Below are 25,525 nucleotides of genomic sequence, written 5' to 3'. Positions count from 1 at the left end.
AACCCATACATATCCAATCAACTAATATTTGATGAGGGAGCCAAGAATACTCAACAGAGGATATCCTCAACAGAGGATATTGGATTAGTTGATCCAATCAACTAATATTTGATGAGGGAGCCAAGAATACTCAACAGAGGCTGGGAAAATGGATGTTCACAAGCAAAAGTATGAAACCACTTCTGTCTTTCACCACTCACAAAAGTTAACTCAAAATGGATTTAAAAACATAAATGTGAAACCACAAAACTCCTAGAATAAAATGGGAAAAGACTTCTTGACCTTGTTCATGTCAATGATCTTTTTTTTGGATATGACACCAGAAGCACCAAAGGCAACAAAAGTGAAAATAAACAAGTGGGACCACATCAAATTAAAAAGCTTCTGCACAACAATGCAAGGCAGCCTCTAGATTAGAAATAAGTATTTGCAAATAATGTATCTGATAAGGAGCTAATATCCAAAAGATACAAGGAACTCCTACAACTCAATAGCAAAAAAAAAAAAAAAAAAAAAAAAAAAACATCCAATTAAAAGTGGGCAAAGGAACTGAATAGACATTTTTCCAAAGGAGATATTCAGGTGGCCAACAGGTACCTGGAAAGGTGTTCAACATTACTAATCATCAGGGAAATGCAAATCAAAATCTCACACCTGTTAAAATGACTTACTAAAAAAGATAGGAGCTAATAAATGTTGATGAGAATATGCAGAAAAGGGAACTCTTATTCACTGCTGATGGGAATGTAAATTGATGCAGGCACTAGAAAAACAGCATGAAGTTTCCTCAAAATATTAAAAATAGGGATCCCTGGGTGGCGCAGCGGTTTGGCGCCTGCCTTTGGCCCAGGGCGCGATCCTGGAGACCCGGGATCGAATCCCACGTCGGGCTCCCAGTGCATGGAGCCTGCTTGTGTCTCTGCCTGTGTCTCTGCCTCTCTCTCTCTCTGTGTGCCTATCATAAAAAAAAAAAAAATTAAAAATAGGGCTACCATATGATGATCCAGCAATTCCACTCTGGATACTTACCTGAAGGAAACAAAATCATTATCCCAAAGAGATTTTTGCCCCACCCCCACCCCCATACATTGCAGGTTTATTTACAATAGTCAAGATATGGAAACAACCTAAGTGTCCCATCAATGTACAAATGGATAAGAAGATGTGGCATATATAGAGAATGGAATACTGTTTAGCCACAAAAAAGCAGGAAATCCTGTCATTTGTGGCCAAATAAGTAGACCTTGAAGGCATTATTGTTAAGGGACATAGCAAACAGAAAAAGATTAGATAACTATATGATCTCACTTTATATGTGGAATCTAGAAAAACCAAACTCAGAAACAACAGATTGGTGGTTGCCAGAGGCAGGGGGTAGGGAATTGGGTGAAGGTGGTCAAAAGGTACGAACTTCCAGTTGAGACAAGTTCTAGGGGTATAATATACAGCATGGTCGAGTATAGTTAACAGTACTATATTGTATATTCGAAAGAGCATTTTGTCACAAGAAAAATTTTTAGCTATATGAGGTGATGGATGCTAACTAGAGGTGATCATTTCACAATATGTACATATATCAAATAATTGTGTTGTACACTTTATGACCTATATACCATGTTAGAGGTCAATTATATCTCTATAAAACTGGGGAAAATGTTGCCATTTTTCCTGGTCATAATTTCTTCCATGAAATCTGAAATATTACTGAAGCAAACATTAATAAATCAGCCCTTGCTCAGCTGATAATTAGAAATTTTTCTTGTTATCACTGGTATGAGAAGTAATGCTAGAACCTCCTCAGCTCTGCTTCATTGCACCTTGTGTTTTGGGATCCTATTCCTTGGATGCAAAAATACAAAATCTTCTGAATTTCAGCATAGTCCTCTTCCAAAATGTATCATTTTCCAAAAATGTTATGGAAATGTCCATTTTTACTAAAAGCTACTACTAATTTTATTTCTAATCTAACTTTATACCTTTACTATTCGTCCCATAAATAATGTTTCCCTATGACTATTCTCTCCCCACAAAGCTATATGTAAACTGCTGACCAAAGGTGCTAAATGTAACAGCATTTTCTGAAGGGAGTAAAATTTATCATTGATAATAGAGAAGTAAAGAGAGAGCTATAATATTGATTATTAATATAACTTTAAGAAAATGTTCAACAGGGACACCTGGGTGGCTCAGCGATTGAGCGTCTGCCTTCGGCTCAGGGCATGATCCTGGGCTCCCAGGATGGAGTCCCACATCGGGCTCCCCACAGGGAGTCTGCTTCTCCCTCTGCCTGTGTCTCTGCCTCTCTCTCTCTCTTTGTGTCTCTCATGAATAAATAAAATCTTAAAAAAAAAAGAAAGAAAAAATGTTCAACATTGTTAACCATCAGGGAAGTGCAATTACAAGCATAATGAGATATCACCGTACACCTACTAGAATGGCTAAAATTTTAAATAGTGATTAACACCAAATACTGTAGTTGTCTCTTTTATAAAGGATTTCTTTTTGCATGTGTACTGTGTACCATGGTTTGTACTATGATTTTACTAGAGTACCCTTCAACATGTTACAAAAACTCTTATAGCACTCTTTATAAAAATTTTATTTTTTTAATTTTTTTATTTTTTTAAAGATTTTATTTATTTTTTCATAGAGACAGAGAGAGAGAGAGGCAGAGACACAGGCAGAGGGAGAAGCAGGCTCCATGCAGAGAGCCCAACGTGGGACCCGTGGGACCCGATCCAGGGTCTCCAGGATCACACCCTGGGCTGCAGGCTGCGCTAAACCGCTGCATCACCGGGGCTGCCCTCTTTATAAAAAATTTAAAGGAATAATCTTACCACAATTTTTGTGCTGTACTAATCAAAACAGTATGACACTAGCATAATGCACTAGAGACCGCAAGGGCTTTGGTGTTGTACAAACTTGGACTCAAATCCAGGGGTGCCACTTCCTAGTTTTATGATCTTGGGCTAATTATTTAACTTTTGAGTTCCAACTTTTTTTCAATTCAGGGGGCTGAAATTAATATCTAGCTTTAAGGGTTATTATAAGAAATATAGGAAATCTGTAGTATCTGGTTCTGTTCAGTGCATAGTAGATGTTTAATAAATGGTGGCTCTTGTTAATAGTATCTTGCTTTTATTTCTACTTTTGGAATAAATCCCATGAACTTATATTTTCCCAATAAACCCAAGTAATTTTTTTCTGTAAGATTAGATATTTAAGAGTTCTCTTGGGTAGAGGACCCTGTCCTAAGGTCTGGTGATAAGAAAGGACCCTAGCCTCAAGGGCACAGGTGCATGCTCTGTCTTTTGGGGAGACAGGACATGGGATTAATTGATTCTCAAAGACCAGGCTTGGATAAGGAGACCAAAAGTCCCAGACTTTGTAGAAGGCAGCCTGAGCACCCTAGGCTAGAAAAAGCTCTAGGAAGGAGGGCAAGGAAGGGACAATGAGGTGTAACTTGATCTTAAGATATTATTAGTGAACAGTAACTTTGTTGTTTTTTGTTTTTTATTTATTTATGATAGTCACAGAGAGAGAGAGAGGCAGAGACACAGGCAGAGGGAGAAGCAGGCTCCATGCACCGGGAGCCCGACGTGGGATTCGATCCCGGGTCTCCAGGATCGCGCCCTGGGCCAAAGGCAGGCGCCAAACCGCTGCGCCACCCAGGGATCCCCTGAACAGTAACTTTGAATGAAGAAAGGGAAGAAAGCATTTCTGAACAAAGGAAGTCAGTGAAATCATGGAATGGGCTTTGTAGGACAGTACATAAGACCACTTGGCTATACATGGATAAATAGTGGGGGGGAAAAGACAGCTAGAAAAGCAGGCAAGGAACAGATTGGGGGCAGGGGGACCTGAATATACTGCTGTGAAGTTTGGATAAAAGAAAGTGTAGAAAGGTTATTTGAATAAGAACATGATGTTTTTAATCAGCACTCCTGGCTAGATTACTACTCACGCATACTATGTTGGGGGCTGAGGTCCATTTGTTGACTCAGGAAATATTCATGAAGCACCTCCAAGGCCAGAGTGGGGATTTGGAAGAATTTAGGCTCACTGAGACTGATCCCATGAAAGCAGTCTAGGACAAGTCCATTTCCACCCAGCCAGATTCTGCTGCCTGGGTCAGAGAGCTGAACCTGGGACGACTCCCTGGCAAGGTCTGGGCCAGCTTTAATGCCTGTTTGGATCCTAAGGGTGTTGAGTGTGGGAGGAGAGGAGCCCCAAGCACAGGTGTGTCCTGTTAAAACAGCCCACTTCGGCTACAGTGTGAGTTTCAGAATCGTATCTGAAACCCTAGCTGGTCTTGGACTTATTTCACATAACTTGTAAGGAAATCAGATCTCCACCAGCTAGAAAAGATGGATATGCTCTTGGGTAGTACAGAAGTATCTGTATTATGCAAAAGCAAATGTGAGAACTGTGGCAAGAAACCAAGGTTTCCCCTGTAGGTTTTTTTTATTGGTTATATTTAAAATAACATGCTTTAATTGTCCTAAGAAGCCCCAGTGGCGTCTCCTGAAAACATCTGCTGAATTTGAGGACTAAGGGGGTGCCTCCCTCATCCCCTCGGTATATGTTTGGTTTGGGCTTTGTCCTTCTGGAAAGCAGAGGGCTCTGGGCAGCTCAGGCCTGGCAGATTTCCTCCACCTGCCTAAAATATAGCTCAGGGGGGCAGAGGCCCCTTCCTAGCCCAATCCTGTGCCTTCACTTTCCAGCCCCTGGAGCTGTGGCCTTTATTTCAAGTCTGGTCCCCAGGGGGCGGAGTGGGGAATGAGGACAGCTGATAAGCCTGACATTATTGACTTTATGGGGAGTATTCAGTGAATTTACTTTCTGCAAGAAGGCTGCACTCTTATCTGCTGCCCACAGAGCATCCAAATCCCCATCTAGGGGACCCATTTGATGAGTCATGTCTCTTATACAAAGACCAGAGAATATAAAGAGGAGAAAGGGGAGTCACACCCCACCTCTTTCTTTTCTCCAGTACCTTGCTCTGTTCCCCGTTCCCCTCCCCCCAATTCCCCTTGCTTTCCCACTGCCCTTGGGGTTATTGGCTGGAAGTAGCACTCTCCGCTCCAGGCCTACAGAGCGAAATCAGGCCAAATCAGCCTGGTCTTGAGAGTCAGCAGCTGGGCACACCCAGGGCTGTGCATCCCTCTAGTTGTAACTATGGGAAGAAAAGCCCACTCACTTTAGGCAGTTCTATGCCGTGCTTTCTATTGCAATGGTCAACATTTGCTCTGGACAGGCCTCAACACCAGGTGTCCTGATGGAGATATGTGTGTGCATGTGTGTCTGGGTGTTACCAAGGAGTCCTGGGTCTGGGGAGCCTTGGAGGGTGGAAATTAATGGTAAAAGAGAGCCTGATGCTCAAGAGAAGCTTTTCTTTCCCTTCTTTGATATCTCCCTCACCCAGCTCTGGGTTCTGTTTGCTTCAAATACCAGAAGGAAATAAATGCTTCTTAGCAGCACAGGACCCAAAGTAACTGGGAGAAGAGAAGTGGGAGCCAGGATAGCTGGGTGGGGCAAATGAAAGGAAAAAAGTGCCCTTTGAACGATATTAGAAGCATGTGTTCAGACTCTCCATTTAGTTTTTGTTTTTTTTCTCCATTTAGTTTTTGGATAGGATTTTTCTGGCAATGAAAATGAAAACACAATGTACTGAGCGGCTATGATTTTTATTAGATGCCTATTCTCACCATTTTTAAGCATTTACTCCAAATCATTCACTGAATCTTCACAATAAGCCATGAAGCTAATGTTTCCAATTCACATGAGAATATTGGAACTGGGAGACTAGTGTCAGAATGAGGATTCAGGCAGTCAGCCTGCCTCTGCAGCCATAGCAAAGGCCTTCTTTGAGCTGTCACCCACTTGGTGTTTCTTAATCCTTTATCACACTTAATTCATAGCAAAGTGAGTATTTGTTATTCCCATGTTATAGAAAACAGCCTCAGAAGGGTAAAATATGGGGAGGTGGGGTTGGCAATTCTATCAGCTTTTTGTTTCTTAAGTCAAGTAGCCAGTTTAATTGAGAAAGTTTCAAAGCAGCATGGGCCTGGAAAGCAATTTATAAATTCCTCTACTTGCAATCCGAACCAGCAACCTTATCATTGCACTTGTCCCAGGCAAGGCACAAGATTAGACAGCAGACAGAGAAAACAGGAAATGAGAAAAGGCATCAAGAAGACAGTGTTACAACAGTGCAGGAAATCTTTGCAAATCTCATTGTAGATGGATCACCCACCCTTCCCCTCTTCTTTATTCAAACAGGGCCTTAGGTTTGGATCCAGTTGAGGACCATCACTGAGGTTCAACGTTGACTGCTTCTGAAATGCAGGATGTCTGGCAGGCTATGGCAATCTTCCAAGTAAGGATAACTTTGTTTACCGAGTAATATTGTCCTCTTCTTTTGTCAACTAAAGTCACTGTAAGCTGCAGGGAAAACCTCAGTGGACAGCACATTTTTTTCCTTATATATCAATACCATTTTTTCCTTTATTATTTCTATCTGTGAGTATGTCCAGGGCCGCAAGACTAGTGTACATCAGAGACTCTGGTCTGCAGATTCTACTATCTTTCCTTTTCTGGCCCAACTAGGAAACAACCTCAGGAAAGTCCGAAAATGATGAGAAAGCAGCCAAATCTCTCTTTCCTTATGACAGAAGACCAAAGCTCTCACTCAGCCAGCACCCTTCCCAACGCTCTAGTAGAGATGAGGCCATGTCAGCTTATTTCTCCCTCCAGATGCCCTGGTTTCTTACATCACCTGCTTTCATCTGCACCCGCTTGCTTTATTACTTTTTTATTTGCAGGAGGTCGAAGAAGGGGAGGCAGGAAGAGCATCTGAGGAGGTAAGCTAATCACTAAGTGGCTCTATGGGTCCTGTGAACGAAGTGACATTAATGTCCATGAGGATTTACAGCCTCTGCTGGCTCTGGGAAGATACTTGTCTAAGGACCACTAGTAAAACAGAGTCAGCTGCAAGTGAAGTCTTGCTTCTTTGGGCATACTTTTTAGTATTTCACTTGTTTGGGAGCAATATTTTGTTTTGTCAAGGATGATAACTTATGTAATTTTATAATCAAGATATATAATTTCTCATATTAAATGGGAAAAGTGTGTGTAATGCTTTGCATGACACCTAGTACTTAGTGCTAAATAATGGGATAGAGAATTTGACACCTGGCCCCCAGTTGGTGCTTGATATCACCCCCTAGGTCAAGCAGCATCCGCTCTCCTGTCACAACCTGCTAGCTAGTCTCCTCACATCGTTTCTCGCCCCTCTGTGTACAGCAGCCAGAATGTTCTTCTCTTCTCCTTAAAAAACAATCACCCAAACCCCTCCCATGGCCTTGGAAACATTCGTTTCATAGAAACAAGCTATGTGTCTTCTGACAGAAAGCAGGGTAGGCTGGAGGCAGCTGTTTGGAGAAATGAGTCAGCACTGTCTTGCATTCATTCAACAAATGACTTATCAAGCAGCTTTTATGTGCAGTGAACACTATGGGGTTTAGTGATTAACAAAGCTAAGTCCTTGCCCTCTTGACATTTACAGTGTATAACAGGCAAGCCAATAAGCAAGTAAACTAGAATGAGATTTGCTTTGAAGAATTCACCATGGTGATGGGGCACTTTTAAAAAACCAGAGTCAAAAGAATTTTAATTTACCAAATAAAGTTTCACAGAAGGATAAAACCTATGACCAAGAGTCATACCCACACAGCTTCAAATTAACTGTAAAAAAACAAGCACAGTTTTTTTGGGAAAATGCAAAGTAGGTTGTAATAATATAAAATTCATGACAAAAAGCAAGGCAAAGAGAACCATTTTTATACTGATATGGAGTATAGTTCTCTAAATCAATAAAACTTCACTGAGTCTTCATGTGTCAAATGCATTGTATCTTAAAATATAAAGATCTAAAGCAAACTCTTCTGGAAAAACTGAAAGGAAGGAACAGATATGAAATAATAGAGGGAGATTTTCATACAACTCTGTCAAATAGATTAAAATAGACCAAAAGGATGTGAAGGATTATGTTAATGGTTGTATATAAAAACATTTTATTTTTCAAACAGGATATTTACCTCCTTTTTATTGCTTATGGATCATTTATAACAGTTGATCATATGTTTTACCAAAGAGAAAGCTCTCAATAAATATCCCAGACAAAACAATATACAGTGTATCTTTGACTATACCACAGTGAAATTAGAAATTAATAGTAAATTGTTACCAAAAGATACAATGATAAAGAAATTTTAAAAGCACCTTCAAAAAGAAAAATTAAAATAAACAACAGATGTTCGAAACTAATGACAGTGATAGCATAAATGGAAACACAGAATGACACCAAAGATATATCAGAATATAATTCATAGCCAGAAAATTAATAAAATAAACATTCAGTCTAAGAATGGGATGTGGAGAGAGAACAAAATAAGCATAAGCAAATGAGAAAGGGCAGATTTAATAAACATAGAGTAGACATTAATACATTAGAAAATCATAAAAGTGTTGGAACACAGAGGTAGTTTTCAAAAACAACAATAAAATGTATAAGCTTCTGCAAAGCTAATCAAGGAGAGAAGTCATGAACAACAACATGAGGAATGAGAAAAGCAACACAAATACAGATATATTTTTAAATTTTCATCTTTTTAAGATTTTATTTATTTGATAGAGAGCACGAATGGGGGAGGTGCAGAGGGGTGGGAGAAACAGACTCCCCATTAAACAGGGAACCTGGACTTGGGGCTCAATCGCAGGACCCTGAAATCATGACCTGAGCTGAAGTCAGACACTTAACTGACTAAGCCACCCAGGTGCCATCAGATATATATATATATTTTAAAAATCATTGAATAGCTGTATATAACACTTTGTTAATGATTCTGAAAAGTACCAAAATTAACCTAAGAGAGAACACTTGAAGGAACAAAACCTACCTAAAAGGATTTACTAGTGGATTCTATTAACTATCAAGAACCAGCTATTTCATGTGATGAATAAATTGATGGTTGCGGACACAATGGGTGGAAGAAAGGATTGGATGGATGGGTGGATGGATGGATGGATGGATGGATGGAGTAGGGAAGGAGTTTTAAGACTGCATAGGTAAGGCTGATGCTTGACCTCCAGCCAAAATGACCTTGGCTCACAACCACCTGGGATGACAGAAATCCCTTCTGCAAACTTCAGGTTTGGTCTCTCCTGAAGCTGACAACCCCTGCACACAGGACTAGAGGTCCAGGGTTCACAGGCTAATCCAGACAGATCAATTAAGCCAGTAGAACGCGGCTCTCCTAGCGGCCTACCCTTCCCTCGCCAGGAGTCTGCAGGTGCAGTCTCTCCAGGGGGCAGTGAGAGCCATGAATAGTAAGGGTTTTAGCTCAAGCACACAGAGGCGTTTAGCTGCCCAAACTTAATCCCTCAATAATCGGATTATGTAAATTCCTCCTTCAACCCCTTCCCCTGGGGGACCGGACCTAGCCCCTAACTCTCAGCACTGGGAGACCGGGATGGAAGAGCGCCCATCATCCGAAGAATCACTGCCAGTGGAATGGGGCACTGAAAAATGTTTCCCCATTTTAAAAATAAAGGCAACAATAACGTGTAAGACAGTTTTGAGAAGAAAGCAAATGTCGACCCTGGTCCCAGTGTGCCAGTATGGTTGGGTCCCTTTCTCTGTAATCTTTGCCCTCCTGTCAGTTCTTGTCCAGTTGTGCACAGATCCCACTCCACAGCTTATTGTTTCATTTGGCATCAACACATTTCTGCCCTTGCTACCCAGTTACGACATTTTTAAAAAAGATTTTATTTATTTATTCACGAGAGACAGAGAGAGAGAGAGAGAGAGAGAGAGAGAGAGAGAGAGAGAGAGGCAGAGACACAGGCAGAGGGAGAAGCAGGCTCCATGGAAGGAGCCCGATGTGGGATTCGATTCCAGGACTCCAGGATCACACCCTGGGCTGAAGGCAGCGCTTAACCGCTGAGCCACCCAGGCTGCCACCCCCCCCCTTTTTTTTTTTTAGCAATAACAGACTTTGCCACTAAGCAAATACATTTGCTAAGGTTTTTGGCTAAGATGAAGGGTAATATGGGTTCTTGGTTTAAAATATAATACACAGGTCTAGGGGAGCCCCGGTGGTGCAACTGTTAGGCGCCGCCTGCAGCCTGGGGTGTGATCCTGGGGACCTGGGATCGAGTCCCACATCGGGCTCCCTGGATGGAGCCTGCTTCTTCCTCTGCCTGTGTCTCTGCCTCTCTCCCTCTCTGTGTCTATGAATAAATAAATAAAATATTTAAAAAAATATAATAGGGGTCTATCAGAATAGTGATGTCACAGGGCTTGGTAGAAAAACATGGGCACTGGGAATCTGCAGTTCCCCTTCCACAGCCCACAAAGCAGACAGAAGGGCAGAAAGAGGACAAATGGAGGATGTTTGCTGGAAATATCAAAGTGTGTTTCTAAGGGCCCCCTTTGTGCACAAGTTGATCAATTTTCTCCAACTCACTCCCCACTCCCGTTCCATCCTTTGCATTGCTACCAGATGAGTGTTGGAACCTGTAAACCTAAACATATCACTCTCATCATCTTCAATCCATGCAGCTGGCTTCACATGGATTGGCTTCTCCTCCACTCCTACCTGTGTAATTCCTTCAGTCTTTCCCACCCTTCTGCCCAGGTACCCAGGCGACTGTAACTCCTGCCTTTTTAGATGTGCTTTAGATGACTCTGTATTAGTTCTTCTCTAGTACCCACTGGGTGCCCATTTCCTACATTCTAGATCCCATTCTGGGTATCCAGGACCCCTGGATTTAGACCACACTCTGTGTACCTAGGACTCCCTGAATTTCTGCTCAAATGGCTCTGAGCCTATTTTCAGAGCCTGCACAGGGTTCTTCCTTAGGTCCATGTGGGCTGGGAGTCCACATCATATACACAAAGCCCTTCACCGAGCAGAACAGAGCTGGGCAGTGGGGAAAGAATGGGGATGGCTCAGAAGTCTCCATCTGTACCTTTGTCCTGGATCCCACAGATGTCAGAGGCAGCCCTGCCTCAGGGCCGGGTTTAAATGCCATCCCCCTCACAAGCAATCTCTGATCCTCCTGTTAGAATCTTGTTCACACTCTCTGGCACTCAGGACTCTCTTGTATTTAGTCATTATGGCCATGCCTCTCCCTCCCAAAAGCTGTGAACTCCTTGAATGCAGATGTAGTGTTTTCTTCACCTTCTTGCTTCTGGAAACTCTAACAATTCACACAAAAGCTTTTTAAAAAATTTATAATAAGAAATATAATAAAAATATAATAAGAAATACATATATAGGAAGAGGGACAAACAATCTCAGAGTCTCAGTGGCTTGCTTAAAACAGTGAAGATTTACTCCTCTCTCATGTTACATGAGGGCTGTGGTTGGTTATGGCTTTGCTCTATGGCTGTCAGGTTGAAAGAGCAACCCCAACCCCAAACATTTCTCATGACAGCCCAACTAGGAATCACTCTTAGAGCTTCCCCTCCATCACTGCAGATGTCAGGTCTGCTCACACTCTGTTGGCTGATGCAAATCTCATGGCCAAGCCAGGATGTGGGCAGAGAAGTCCCCTCCCACCACCTACAGGGAGGCACTGTCCAGCCCATGGCAGTGGGTGGGGTTATATAATCTTCTCCCAGGAAAGGGAGCCAGTAGTTGTCCTTATAGTCCTGTTGTTGTTACAACAGTCCTATTTTAAAATAGTCCTATTTTACAGATGAGGAGACTGAGGCAGGGAGAAGTTATATAATTTGCCTAGGGTCACATAAAGGGATAGACCAGGGATTTCAATTTGGGCAGCAACTCCAGAGTCCTTCACTTTTATCCATGAAACTATAATGTATTTTGAATTTATGATTTTAAATCCCATGCTGGGTCCTTTAGAGAATGTGATATCTAGAAATTCTTTACTTATCCATTCATTAATCAGCCAATGTTTGATGAATGCCTATTCACTGGGGTTGGGAGGAGACAGATGGAATAAATAAGTAAAATATTGCTAAACGGAGAGGAGCACTAAAGAGAGAATAAAGCAGGGCAGGAGGATGAAAAGTCCTTATGTATGTGAAGGTGCAATTTTAGATGTCGTTCTCAGAATCTTCATAAGAAGGTGACATTTGGGGGAATCCCTGGGTGGCTCAGCAGTGGGGTGCCTGCCTTCGGCCCAGGGTGTGATCCTGGAGACCCGGAATCGAGTCCCACGTCGGGCTCCCTGCATGGAGCCTGTTCTCCCTCTTTCTCTCTCACTGTGTCTCTCATGAATAAATAAATAAAATCTTAAAAAAAAAAAGTGACATTTGACCAAAGACAGGAAGAATGTCAGTTTCTTGAGGGCAGAGATTTGTGTCTGTTTTGTTTGAAGTGGTCTCCCGGCACCTGTACAGGGTGGACCATAGTAGGTGCTCAGTAATAACCGTGCAATGGATGAAAGGAGGTGAGATGGGGGTGGGAAACTACGTGGATAACTTGGAGGCAGAGTGTTTTCAGGCAGTGAAAACAGTGCAAAGGCCCTGAGGCGGGAGTGCGTTGGTACGTTCCTGAAACAACAAAGGTCAGAGTGGCTACAGTTGACTAAACCTGGGGGAGAGAAGGAACAGGCAGGTAAAGGGGGTCTTAGGGGCCCTTGTGAAGACTTCAGGTTAATTCTGAGTGAAATGGAGAGCCGCGTAAGGGCTTGGAGCCAGCAGCGACAGGAATCCCAACTGGGTTTTCATCGGGTCGTTGAGTGATGCTGGAGTGTAGACCGAGAGAGCAGGTGTGGAAGCGGGAAGCCCCGTGGGCAGGGCGCGGAGTCACCGGCTCTAAGCTGCGCGGGGGTCTCCGTGCTTCCCGGCCCCTGGTCCTCTCGGCGAGAGCCTCGTCCTGCGGGCGCGGGGCGCGGGGCGCGGGGAGGGGCGCGCGGCGGCGGCGGCGGCGGCGGGCAGGCCCCGAGGGGCCCGGAGACAAAGGGCCGCGTCCTATAAAGGCAGCGGCGGCGGCGGCGGCGGCGGCGGCGGCGGCGGAGGCGCGCGTCCGGGCGAGGGCGCACACGGCCAGCGAGGCGGCGGCTCCCGGCTCCGCGAGGAGGTGCGTCGGCCCCGGGGGCGCGGGGGCCCGGAGGGCAGAGGACTCAGTGGAAGCCCTGGGGGGGCTCCGATGTCGGAGGGGGGGCGCGGCTCCGGGGGAGCAAAGCGATGCCCTGCGCGGTCGGCCAGGCCGCCCCACCTCGGTGGGTGCTGCTGGAGGTCCCCCCGCGGCTCCTGCCGGGGCCGCTGCGGCGGCGTCCCGTCCAGGTGAGCGACTCGCCCGCAGCTGCAGGTGCCCAGCTCCGCAGGTGCAGGTCCCCAGCTCCGCAGGTGGAGGTGCCGACTCCTCAGGTGCAGGTCCCCAGCTCCGCAGATGGAGGTGCCGACTCCGCAGGTGCAGGTGCCCAGCTCCGCAGGTGCAGGTCCCCAGCTCCGCAGATGGAGGTGCCGACTCCGCAGGTGCAGGTGCCCAGCTCCGCAGGTGCAGGTCCCCAGCTCCAGCCCGAGCTGCCCCCCCCCCCCCGCCGGGCGCTGCAGGCCAAGCGAAGAGTCGGGAAGTGAAGGGGCGAGGGCCGCAGGTGGGGCGGGGCGGGCAGAGGATTCAGGTGCACCAGGCGGGTGCCCACCCAAAGACTGCTTGCTACTCATGGGAAACGCATTTATTAGAACATCAGCATGCAGAGGTGTCTAATGAGGAAAGTAGTTTGCATAATAGCGTGTGTTCTGATATTTAAAGGACATATGTGTTATATATAAGGTACACACACCAGACTGGCTACTGCTGGGCCATCAGATTGAAGGTATAGATAGAGAACCTTCTGTGTTTTTACTTTATGCACCTACGGACAGCTCATTTGTTGGTTGTTTTGTTTTGTTTTTTCTTGGAAGAGCATGTGTTACTTCTGTACTGATTTCAAAAGGCAACGAACGCTATGCCCAGTGTGGGAGGTTAGGCATCTTCCCTTAACCTGTCTATGTAAATCACCTTTCTCTCTTTCTGGAGACTGTTTTCACTTATTTTCGAGAAAAAGATGGACGAAGAGACAAATACACATGACCAAATGAAAGAAGGAGGAATTTAAAGTCTTATGAACAAAGAGCCACATGAATCTGACTGCCTGGGACAGGCCACCGCAGGAATGTTAGCTGTGAGCCTGGGCTGCACCCTTTTCTTGTTGACCTAGGCTCTGTGTCCAGAGACCACTGTCACGGAAAAGCAGCAATCCCTATTGGGGGCATTGGCTACTTTCTGTGGGGGCATAATTGTCATTCTTATCTTTGGTAACCTGTTATCTTCAGTGAGGACAATATAAGAGAGGGAAGTTTGTGTCCAACTATATATATTCCTATTATATTTACCATTACATTCCCCCTGCCCAGGTGTTCCTAACCCCAGGTCCGTGACACCTATCCAACCGGAGGGATGTAAATAGAAATCAGGGGCTCTGTGTATTTGGATGGGGAGAATTTACATTTTTACTTCTAGTAACCTTTCATCTAAATTTAGCCTTTCCTTTATTTACAAATGTGGGTAATAAAAAGTAGTACAGGTGACAATGTCACCAACAAAAATCATAAATGCCTTCTTCTCACATATGTTGCAGATCTTTTGCTTACATATCATGGTGTAGAAATTATGGTAACAAGTCATTTAATGTGTTAAAAACAAAGCACATTACTACTATATTGCATTTTAAAATTATTTTAAGAATTATTGATAATGGATTATTTTTATATGCCTATGTATTTCAACTCATGCATTTAAAATAATTATTTTGAGACGGGAACCAAAAGCTTTTCACTTTGTGAAAATGATTTAAAATCATTGTCCTGGGATAGAGTCCTCCCCTAGACTTCCCCAGTCTGCCAAAAGAATCCATGCCACAAAAAGTTCATGTATCCTGACCCAGCAGGAGTCAGTGGTGACAAAGATGCATACATACAGAGGCATGAGACACAGGCCATGCCACCAATTCCCCGTGTGACCCAGGGACAGCATGCTTTACTTCTTTTTTGACATCTATCAGGTGTTTTCTGATTTTGCAGCATCTGGTGTATTTTTTTAAGCTCTTAAATTATTCTGAGATCAAGCTTAGCAGTAATCAGGCCTTACAACTGGAAAAACACTAAATGCAATTTACTTTGATTTAATAAGTAGTTCAGTAATTTTCCAGTGACCACTACTTTGAATTTTCCCAGCTTGTTAAAGACCTGATTTCTATTTCCCCCTGTGGAGAGTAACACCCTTGAGGCTAAATCAACAAGGCATTATTAAGCTCCTTCTAGGATGGCAGGCTACATTTCTGAAGCTGAAGCCCATCTTTTCCTCTCCTTATTTCCTCTGTCTGCTTCTAACACAATAGGATTGAGCCCTCTTAGAAGAGAACACCAGTTAGTTTATCCTGCTTAATCTTTCTCTTCCCAGCTTGAAAAGGACTACTACTGCCCCCCCACCCCCGCCCTGTCCCCCACACATAAGGAAGTAGAGTTGACTTAGTGAGCTAAACCCTCCTTTGACAAGAAAAGCTTGAAAGTAACTTTGCTCCTACAGTCCTGGCTGCAAAGCAGCCAGCCTCGTGGTGTAAACAAAACTGAATAGTTTTCTATCTAAAATCCCTTGATTTAGGTTCAAACTGTCATATTTTAGTTTTAGTTGGCTATAGTTCTGACGGCACTCATATTTTTCACTGCAGATGAAGGATTAGGTTATTTGGAAATGAGTTAGATCAAAGACTATTAATAGGCTGGGCACTGTGGCATTTTAGAGCAGAAAGAGGCCTTTGGGATCACCTAGTCCACCCCCTTCAGTTTGGAAGGACACATGGTATGCCGGGAAGGCCCCTAGAACACTTGGGTAGAAGCTGCTTCTGTGCTTTATAGCCCCTGTTTCGCTGTCCATTCACAAGACATTGGTTTCCCAGTATCCAGCAGCCAGTATAGTGTCAGACACATAGGGTCAGTAAGTGTTGTTACCTAAGCTCGGAGTGCATATGACTGTAATTGGATTATGGGTCCTACTAAGAATGTCTTCACAGAGAAAGGAAGTGGACCTGAGTGGCTGGTGGAGGGAGCCTGAGGCCAGCCAGTGAGCTTGGGCTGCCATGTTTTCTTACCACTGGGTTCTCAGCACAGCACCCAACCCAGATAGAAGCAGGAAAGGCCACAAGACCAGGGATGGAGAAATGTCCTGGGACCATACAGATGATTGAAAAATGCTATTCTTTGGAGTAATGACACTTATCATCTGTATAAGGAAGAGAATGCTTGTTATTTATTAAGCACCTTTATAGCAGGCACATAGTATCTCATTTATATATTATATACTTCACATAACATATTATTGAATCCTCACAAGGACCCTGATAATGGCTTCATTTCCATTTTCCAGAGAAGAAATTGAGGCTACAGAAGTTAACTGATTTTCTCAGAATCATATAACTAAGAAATTGGGAGCTGAAATTTAAAACCAGGTCTTTCTACATTAAAGCACATAAACTTTCTTAGTTTTTGCCTATTATGAAGCAAATAATATGTGAGACCTTTCTTGTTATAAAAATGTAAAATATTGGGGCAGCTGGGTGGTTCAGTGATTGAGCATCTGCTTTGGGCTCAGGTCTTGATCCTGGGGTCCTGGGATCAAATCCCACATTGGGCTCCCCACAGGGAGCCTGCTTCTCTCTCTGCCTGTGTCTCTGCCTCTCTCTGTGTGTCTCTCATGAATAAACAAATAAAATCCTTAAAAAATGTAAAATATTACCCAACTATAACAAATAAAACACACTCATCTTCTTTTTCTATCTTCCCCCAACCCACTGTCCTCCCTTAAGGAACTACTATCAACAGTTTGACCTGAATCCTTCCAGGTATTTTGCACACACACACACACACACACACACACACACACACACGTGCGCGCATGTCCATAGACATATAGAGAACAGACAAATACATAAATCAAGCTCAGACATTTTCTACTGCACGTAGCTTCTGTATCAGAAAAAAAATTTTTGCTAAGTTGCAATAAACATTTACTTTTCCCTGTTTTATTTGTAGAGATAGTGATTGTAATTGTCTAATATTTATTGACCACTTACTATGTGCCGAACACTTTGCTAAAATGGCTTACGTGGATCATTTTATGTGTCCTTACAGGTGGTGCCCTGAGTCCTTCTTTACTTATGAGGCGTTTGATACATAGAGAGTTTAAGTAGATTGCTCAGGGTCATACAGCTAAAGAGCAGAACCAAAAGCCAAAACAAGGTTCTGGCTCCGAAGCCTGTGTTCTTAACCACTGTGTAAGTGCTTCCATTGGCGACTGATCCCTGTAGGGTCAAGGCTTGGTGATAACAGTGACTTGTTCTAATTAATTGAGATCATCATTTGGTTCCTACAGAAGGGCAGAGATACCAGCACACAATGTAGTGAAATGACTTCTGGAATATGTCAGCGTCTCTTGGCCAATCCCGACAGTGTCTACAGTACTGTCACTACAACCAACACTGCTTGCGTATGTGTAGAGCATGAGTTAATGCACCAAAAAACAGTGCCTGGCACAAAGCAAATGCTCTGTTTGCTCTTATTTTCCTTAGTTTATAGTTCACAGAATGCTTTCACGTGTAGTATTCCATTTAATCCTTACAACAAGCTGTGAGGAAAGGATGGTATAATTACACCCGTCGTATAGCTGAGGAATTGAGGCTCAGGCTGGTGAAGTGACTTAGGCAGCGCCTCACAGCTGGTTAGTGTTTGGTGCTTTGACCAGAACACACACCCTTGGAGGGAGAAGGTGGCTTTTCCTCTATGTTGAACTCCTGCTGTACCTTCCTCCAGGATTACAGGGACCGGTGAGTGCACTGCTTCTTACCACACACAGTTTCCTATAGGGATGACGGGGTTCCTATTTCAAGAGTAGAGCACGGGTGCTCAATGTCCACCACACACTGAGATCACAGAGAGGTTTGTTTGCTGATATATCATCTACATTCCCATTAACACATGTTAATCCAAGCTGCCTGGGGTTGGAAAGGCAACCCAAGTGCAGGCTTGTGGAGGCCTGAATATCTTCCACAGCATCTATGGCAAATTGCCACCCTCACTTGCCCCTTGTCTTGTCTTCTTCTTACACCAAATATCCCCACTTCTGTTTTTCATACAATAGGGTTTCACAACTCTTCATCACTCTGTTCACCCTCCTCTAATTGTGGTCCAGTCTGGATATTTTAGATTTTGCACAGTGAGGCCCAACCCTCCAGGTGAGGTCTGCCGTCTAAGAGGAGAGCTGTGTTAATGTCCTCATTCCTCAAATTATCATATTAGTGAAGCCTAGGGTTAGAGCTTTTATTTTTTGAGAATTCATATTTAACTCCCTGTTGGCTGACTATATATTTTGTTTGCACAGTACTAAATCCTATGCTATGTCTGATTCTGAACAGTTATGAAGAGTTGGTTCCAAAGGAAGTAGTGGGGTTACTGGGTGGGATAAAACCACCTTGTGATGGAGGCTCCAGAACAGGGAGGGAGAAAAAGGCTGAAGGGTATTGTTCTGACCCTATCCCTTCTTCTGCCACATTTTCTTCCGTTGTCAAAAGGAAGATTAAAAAAAAAAAAAAAAGGAAAAACAAAAGCCACCATCACCAACAACCCCCCCCCCCAAAAAAAAACCCACAAACCTAAAAATGAGGAAGTGGAATTTCCTAAAACCTGGTTCAAAAAGATCTAACATCTCAAATTCTTGGCAGGACAGGTGATACCCACCGTCTCTTACAAAGTACTGGGCCCTTTCTCTTTCCTGTCTCAGGACGTCAAACATGACCAGGAAGATCTTCACCAACACCAGGGAGCGGTGGAGGCAGCAGAATGTCAACAGTGCCTTTGCCAAGCTGAGGAAGCTCATCCCCACTCACCCTCCAGACAAAAAGCTAAGCAAAAATGAAACACTTCGCCTGGCAATGAGATATATCAACTTCCTGGTCAAGGTTTTAGGGGAGCAAACCCTGCAGCAAACGGGAGTGGCTGCTCAGGGAAACATTCTGGGACTCTTCCCCCAAGGATCCCACCTGCCGGACAGGACTCTCCTTGGTGACTACCAGGTTCCTTCACTTGACCCAAGCCCCAACGTTGTGTAATGGGGCTCTGGCCGTAATCACCCAGGGCAGCACTTGCTCAGAAGCCACTGGCCGTCGACAGCCTTTTGCATGTTCTGGTATCAACTTGATGAATAATTTGTGAGGCATGAATTTAAGTTCCACAGGAGGAGGCTCAGGGACAGCTGAGCCGGAAAGGGGCCATGAGGCTTTGGAGTCTGCCACCAGCCCGGGGCCTTTCAGGCAGAGCAACCCACCTCTATTTTATTTATCCAGGATCTGCATAAGATGTTGTTTGTGGGGGGAAAAAAAAAGAAAAAAGAAGGAGAAAAACATAAGTTAAAAACAGGTTTGAAAACCAACGCTTTACTCAATTTGTTTTCAATTACAAGGAAGGAGTTTTCTCATAACAGATCTCAGATGGATGAGTAGAAAATGCTTCCCTCGAAATGTATTTTAAAGTTTGTTTTGAAAAATGAGATATATGTGATGGAGGGTGAATGAAATAAGGTTGATGAATGTGAAGACAACCCTCATGGAAACCAACATGAACTCCCTGCCGAAGTTCAGGGAAAAGACCCTCCTGACCTGTGAGGATTACAGGAACATGGCCAATACATGTGGAAGAGCTCTGTATCCCTTATCCCCGTGGAAATACGAAGTGTTGCCTGTGTTGAGCCATTTATATATGTGTTATCTCTAAAGCCAAAAGGTGGATTATATCTGTGAGAGGAAAGGACTTGATAATTTATGAAGTAGAGTTCATAGTTTTCTTATGAAAAACAGCTGAACTAGGTTATCTAAACCCTTAGTTGCACATGTCAGACATTAAAACTTTTCATTCAGCCTGAGTTTCTGCTATTTAAGACCTGTAAAATTCAAATATAATTATGAAAATCCAAATATTACCATTTAACGACTCATTTGACAGCTTAGTTTAAACAAAAGATCTAGAGTAGACAATAGGAATGTAATACCAGACTTTAATGAATTAATGAATTTGTAATTTGTCTTCCTTGCTATGGAGCATTAGCTCAATCCTATGCTGGGAGGGGTTGTACCCACTAGTCAATGAAACAGTGTGGATCTGGCAAAAGTACTCACAACCATGTGCCACCCTGATGATTGGATTCAAAGATGGATTCAAAGATGAATCCCATAGCTGAGCCCAGAATACAAATAATAGCATTTGATGGTCTCTGGGACATTTGATTTCCCTAAAGTTCTTGACATAGCCTTGGTTTTAAAACCTTCTGAACCACAGGTAGGAAATTGATGGATTTGCAATTATGGATTTTCAGTGTGTACACAACAGAGGAATTTAAATTTCCTGCTACTCTAGAAAGAAGATATTGACTTATGGAAGGTTGAAGCGAGCTTCTTTGGTTTGGTGATCAGAAAAAAGCTCAATGAGGCTTCCTCAGATTCTTATTCCCCCCAGATAGCAAGGTCATAATGTCATTGACATCTATACAGCATTTACACTCGTAGCCCAGTGCATTTCTCCAAACAATATTTTCCTTCTAGGTCCTTTAAACTGCATTCTGTACACTTCCTATGGGTCCAGAATAGTCCAGGGAAACACATACACACCAATTCTAGGAGCCTTCCTCTGAATGTGCATTTCTTTCTATGAGGTGATGTGGACTTAAATTTGTCCCCAAACTAACTGATAGTACAGCTCAAAGCTTTGATGACAGTTGTCAATCAAACACTACTTACTCTCTCATCTGGCATTAAATCAAAATAACACTTTTGACAGCGTTTTTAAAATTAGCTTCATATTAACATGTTGCTGAGGAAGGCACAGAGGACCTCTTTGCCTGAATGCAGGATTTTGCTGCTCTCCTCAGAATGAATGCCCCCTTTTCTGCTATTGGAGCCACGTCTGTGTGTACAGGGGGCTTTTCCACTGACGTGTAAGAGGGTGCTTCTGAAAAGTCGTGAGGAGATTGAGTTATCACTAAACTATATGAGGGGGATAATGACTTAAAGAAACTGCAGGAGATTCCATTGATAAATGAATAAACAGTTAAAATACTACTTGATCTAATTCACCTCTTATTTTGTGAGCTTAGGTTTTGGTATATCAGGTTGTGTTGGGTTAAAGTGACTGTCAAAAGGAATTGTAGGTACACATAGACCAAAACCTTTAGCAAGGTATCCATGAGACTGGAAGCTAATTAAAAAGTTACTCTGTAGTCTTCCTTGGTGTCTTATAGTCAAGGCTTGGTAATTGCAGTAGTAAGAATATATGGTTAAAATACATTAGAGCTCACCGATGGCATATCTCTTTATGGATCATTTGAACCAAACAGAAAAGTTTAGACAGATTATGCCATTTATGCTACTCTGTTACTTGAAAAAAATGTTCAGTCTCCTGTGGGCACTGGAAACTTCTGGAAACCAGGTCACTGATTTATATAGATCATTAGATTGGCTAGTTTTACTCCTCAATTTACAGAGGAGAAAACAGGACCAGAGTGTTCTGAAGTGGCCTTCGGAGGTCCCATGGACAGTTAGTGCTTGATTTCCTGACTCTGTGTCCAACCTTTCTACAGCCCTGTTCACCCTCTAAGTATTTTAGGATTGAAAATGGATAAGCACCTTATTGCTATGCTCTTTTCAACAGCATTCGGTAATCTTCATATACCTTTTAATTGAAATTGAATTAATGTGCTTTATAGAATGTGATTAGATGTATTAACCAAAGATTTTTTTTTTGTTAACGTGTTTTGTGCGTTTTTAACATTGGGCTTGCTATTTAACTATTAATTTATTGCAAATAAATTATTTAAGAAAAGAAATTGTTCTTTAAAAAAAAAGAATTTCATAAATTTACTAAGCACTGCTCTCTTCATTCTTACAGCTTTTGGCTCTCAGCCCCTCCCCCATCATTGTCTTTAGTCTAGAAAAAAAATCTAGCATCCCCTGGTTAGTCTTTCTCTCCTCTCCCTTTGTCTCTCTCTCTACCTCTGGCTCTCTCTTCATTTTACCTTTCACACAGCTCCCTCATTATCCTTCTCAAACCATTGCTGTGGTCAGATCACTCCCTAGCTATCAAACCTTCAGTGTCTTGTCCACCAGACCGAGACAAGTGCCTTACTCCAGGCCCTCTGCAGCCTGGTCCTTCCTTGTATCTTCCACAATCCCCTAAGTAGGTTGTACATGCTAGGGGATTCCTGGGTGGCTCGGCGGTTTGGCGCCTGCCTTTGGCACAGGGCTCGATCCTGGAGTTCCGGGATCAAGTCCTGCGTTGGGCTCCCAGCATGGAACCTGCTTCTCCCTCCTCCTGTGTCTCTGCCTCTCTCTTCCTCTCTCTACATCTATCATGAATAAATAAATAAATAAATCTTAAAAAAAAAGATTGTACATGCTAATGAAACTGCCTCACTCCACACATGTCCTACTTCTTAATACTTCTGAGTTTTCTCTTATAATTTCACTTGCATGCATGAATGTTCTTATTCTCTCTCGTTCTACTCCTCCACCTGCTCCAAATTCCACCCACTAACATCTTTCATGACTGATCTTAAACACCACTCCTTCACAAACCTTGACTCCTCTTTTTTTTTTAAAGACTTTTATTTATTTATTCATGAGACACACACAGAGAGAGAGAGGCAGAGACACAGGCAGAGACAGAAGCAGGCTCCACACAGGGAGCCCGATGTGGGACTTGATCAGGGGTCTCCAGGATCATGCCCTGGGCTGAAGGCAGGCGCTAAACCGCTGAGCCACCCAGGGATCCCCCCTTGACTCCTCTTAAACACCATCTCTTACACAAAGTCCTCCTAGATTTCCACCATTCTATTGAAACTTTCCTTTCTTAGAATCCCCCTTTGTGCTTCCTGACCCTGACTTCCTCTACTCTATGGTTACAAATATTGGTGTATAGCCTGTCCCCCTTCTCCAGTAAGCTTAAGATTTCCTCAAGAAAAGGGGTAGTTTCTAACTTTTACTCCTCACCACAGCCCTGCAAGAGACCTCATTTTCAAAATGAGAAAACTGTATCAAGACTGTCCCTGTTAAGAAGGCAGCCTCCCCTAAAAGAGGACACAAATGAAACTTGGATAGGCTGAATTTTCCTGAAAACCCCAAAGTCTAATGCTTTTCTTAAAAGCATCGTTTCTCATCATTTCTATTCTACATGCAGCACCTGCCTTAGGAAGTATCACCACCTAAGAATGGCTTGAGATGGGCGAAATATGTATAAGTTATGCACAACTGGCTTTGTCCTTAAAAAGGCAAAAGATGAAAGGAGTCTGGGAGAATGGACAGCTTAACTGCTGACCCACAGGCCAAAGGTTAGTTAAAAGTCACATCCTTAAATAAAAAGGTCAAAGATAAGGAGGGAATCTAAAAGTCCAATGGCAATGCAAAGCGAGGGATTTAAAGTGGCAGGTGTCAGAAAGGAATGCCAAGGAATGAATGCATTCAAAGGATTGCAGGAAGCTGGGGGTGGGCGTGGGGGCACAGTCTCCTAAACCACTTTCACTTCTGTGATTGTTGGGTGTACCATAAATAGGGAAACTTTTCTTTTTTTTCTTTCTCTTTCTTTCTAATGACTTATCACAGACTTAAAGAGCACTAGATTTTAACATAAATATACATAAATTTAGGTTTGCAATCTGCCAAATAAATTTAAGAATTTAATATCCAGAGTTCAAGAATTCCCTGGTAGTCAAGTGAAGCGAACTGTCGAATTGAATTTTCTTTTTCTGGATAACTCTGAAAAAAACAGGATTATCATCCAATATGTCCATATGCTTCAACCTAAGTAATTATCCTTCTAGAACCTATCATAAATAATTAATCAGAATTATGGCCAAAGAAGTATGTACATGGATCTCTATTTCAGAATTTCACAATGTACATAAAACTATAATAATAAGAGTAAGAGCTAAGAGTCATTGGGTGCTTCCTTGACTGCCAAGGCATCCTGCCAAGAGCTTCCAGTGTATCAGCCCACCTAATCTTCATAACAATGCTGTATTGTTAACATTATATTAATTATGTGTGTTATTCTCACTTCACAGATGAAGAAACTGAAGTTTAGGAGACTATTTATCTTGCTCACATTTCCACTGCAGAGTCAGAATTTGGCCCCAGTCATTTTTATTCAAAATTACTGCTTTTCACAGACAGATTTTGTGTGTGTGTCAAAATTCTTAATTCCTTTTGTATTTTTAAATTTAAAAAATTGTCCTTTAAATTGAACTATAGTTGACACACAATGTTGCATTAGTTTCAGGTGTGGGAATTCTTTTTATTTTTTTAAATTTATTAAAAATTATTTTTAATTTAAATTCAATTTAGTTAACATATTCTGTATTATTAGTTTCAGAGTAGAATTTAGTAATTCATCAGTTGCATATAACACCCAGTGCTCATTTCCTCAACGGCCCTCCTTAATGCCCATCACGCAGTTACCCTCCCAATTCCACTCCAGCAACCCTGTTTATTTCCTATAGTTAAGAGTCTCTTATGGTTTATCTCCCTTTCTGTTTTTACCTTATTTTCTTTTTCCTTCCCTTCCTCTCTGTTCCTCTGTTTTGTTTCTTAAATTATACATATGAGTGAAATCATTTGGTATTTCTCTGATTTATTTTGCTTAACGTAATACCCTCTAGTTTCATCCACATTTCATTGCAAATGGCAATGCCAAGATTTCATTCATTCTGATGGTGAGTTATATACATATATATATAACATATATATGGACTTATATATATATTCATATGTATATGAACAAATATATAAATGGATAAAGAAGAGTTGACTATATATATATGTTATATATATATATATATATAGTCTCTCTCTTTATTCATATATCTGTCAATGGACATCTGGGCTCTTCCATAGTTTAGCTATTGTGGACATTGCTGCTATAAACATCGGGGTGCATGTACCCCTTTGAATCACTATTTTTGTATCCTTTGGATAAATATCAGGTGTGGGAATTCTTAATATTTTAAATCCTGACCACTTTAATGGAACATCATGGAGCAGACATATTACCCAATAACACTATTGGGTAATCAGACACAACCTTGAAAAACAAAGTCCTCCTGTTTAAAAGCACCAAGTTGGGGGTAATCCCACAGCAAGACACTTTGAGGACACTGTCCTGCAGAGGCAGGCTTGAAAGTGAGCCTGCAGGAGCAACTGTTAGTTGCTCTGTTTAGACTCTGCTTCCCGCTTCCACCTTGGCTTGAGCATGAACTATGGTTCAGAGCATTTGTTCTTGTGAGTGTGTCTGTGCATGTGCTTGCATGCACACGACAGGAAATCTACTCCTCCACATCTACCTGTCCTTCTCCTGTTTTTAGCTCCTCTGCAGTTGAGGAGGAAGAAGAGTGTCTAAGGAAATGGACAGTATTTT

General features: G+C 42.6%; 1 protein-coding gene across 2 annotated transcripts; it reads left to right on the top strand.

Moving 5' to 3' along the window:
• Nucleotides 1–13,095: 13,095 nt before the first annotated feature.
• On the top strand, nt 13,096–21,869 carry TAL2 (TAL bHLH transcription factor 2). 2 transcript variants are annotated; one of them, XM_055301861.1, is made up of 2 exons: nt 13,096–13,115; nt 18,852–21,869. In XM_055301861.1, the coding sequence occupies exon 2, from the start codon at nt 18,862–18,864 to the stop codon at nt 19,177–19,179; it is 318 nt and encodes a 105-aa protein (XP_055157836.1). In that variant the 5' UTR covers nt 13,096–13,115; nt 18,852–18,861; the 3' UTR covers nt 19,180–21,869. The 2 variants fall into 2 exon arrangements, with proteins under 2 accessions (XP_055157836.1, XP_055157835.1); XM_055301860.1 differs by lacking the exon at nt 13,096–13,115 and adding an exon at nt 17,471–17,898.
• Nucleotides 21,870–25,525: the final 3,656 nt, after the last annotated feature.

The sequence above is a fragment of the Nyctereutes procyonoides genome, unplaced genomic scaffold, assembly GCF_905146905.1.
Source record: "Nyctereutes procyonoides isolate TBG_1078 unplaced genomic scaffold, NYPRO_anot_genome, whole genome shotgun sequence".
Taxonomy (NCBI): Eukaryota; Metazoa; Chordata; class Mammalia; order Carnivora; family Canidae; genus Nyctereutes; species Nyctereutes procyonoides.
This window is presented reverse-complemented; position numbering and strand designations above follow the sequence as displayed.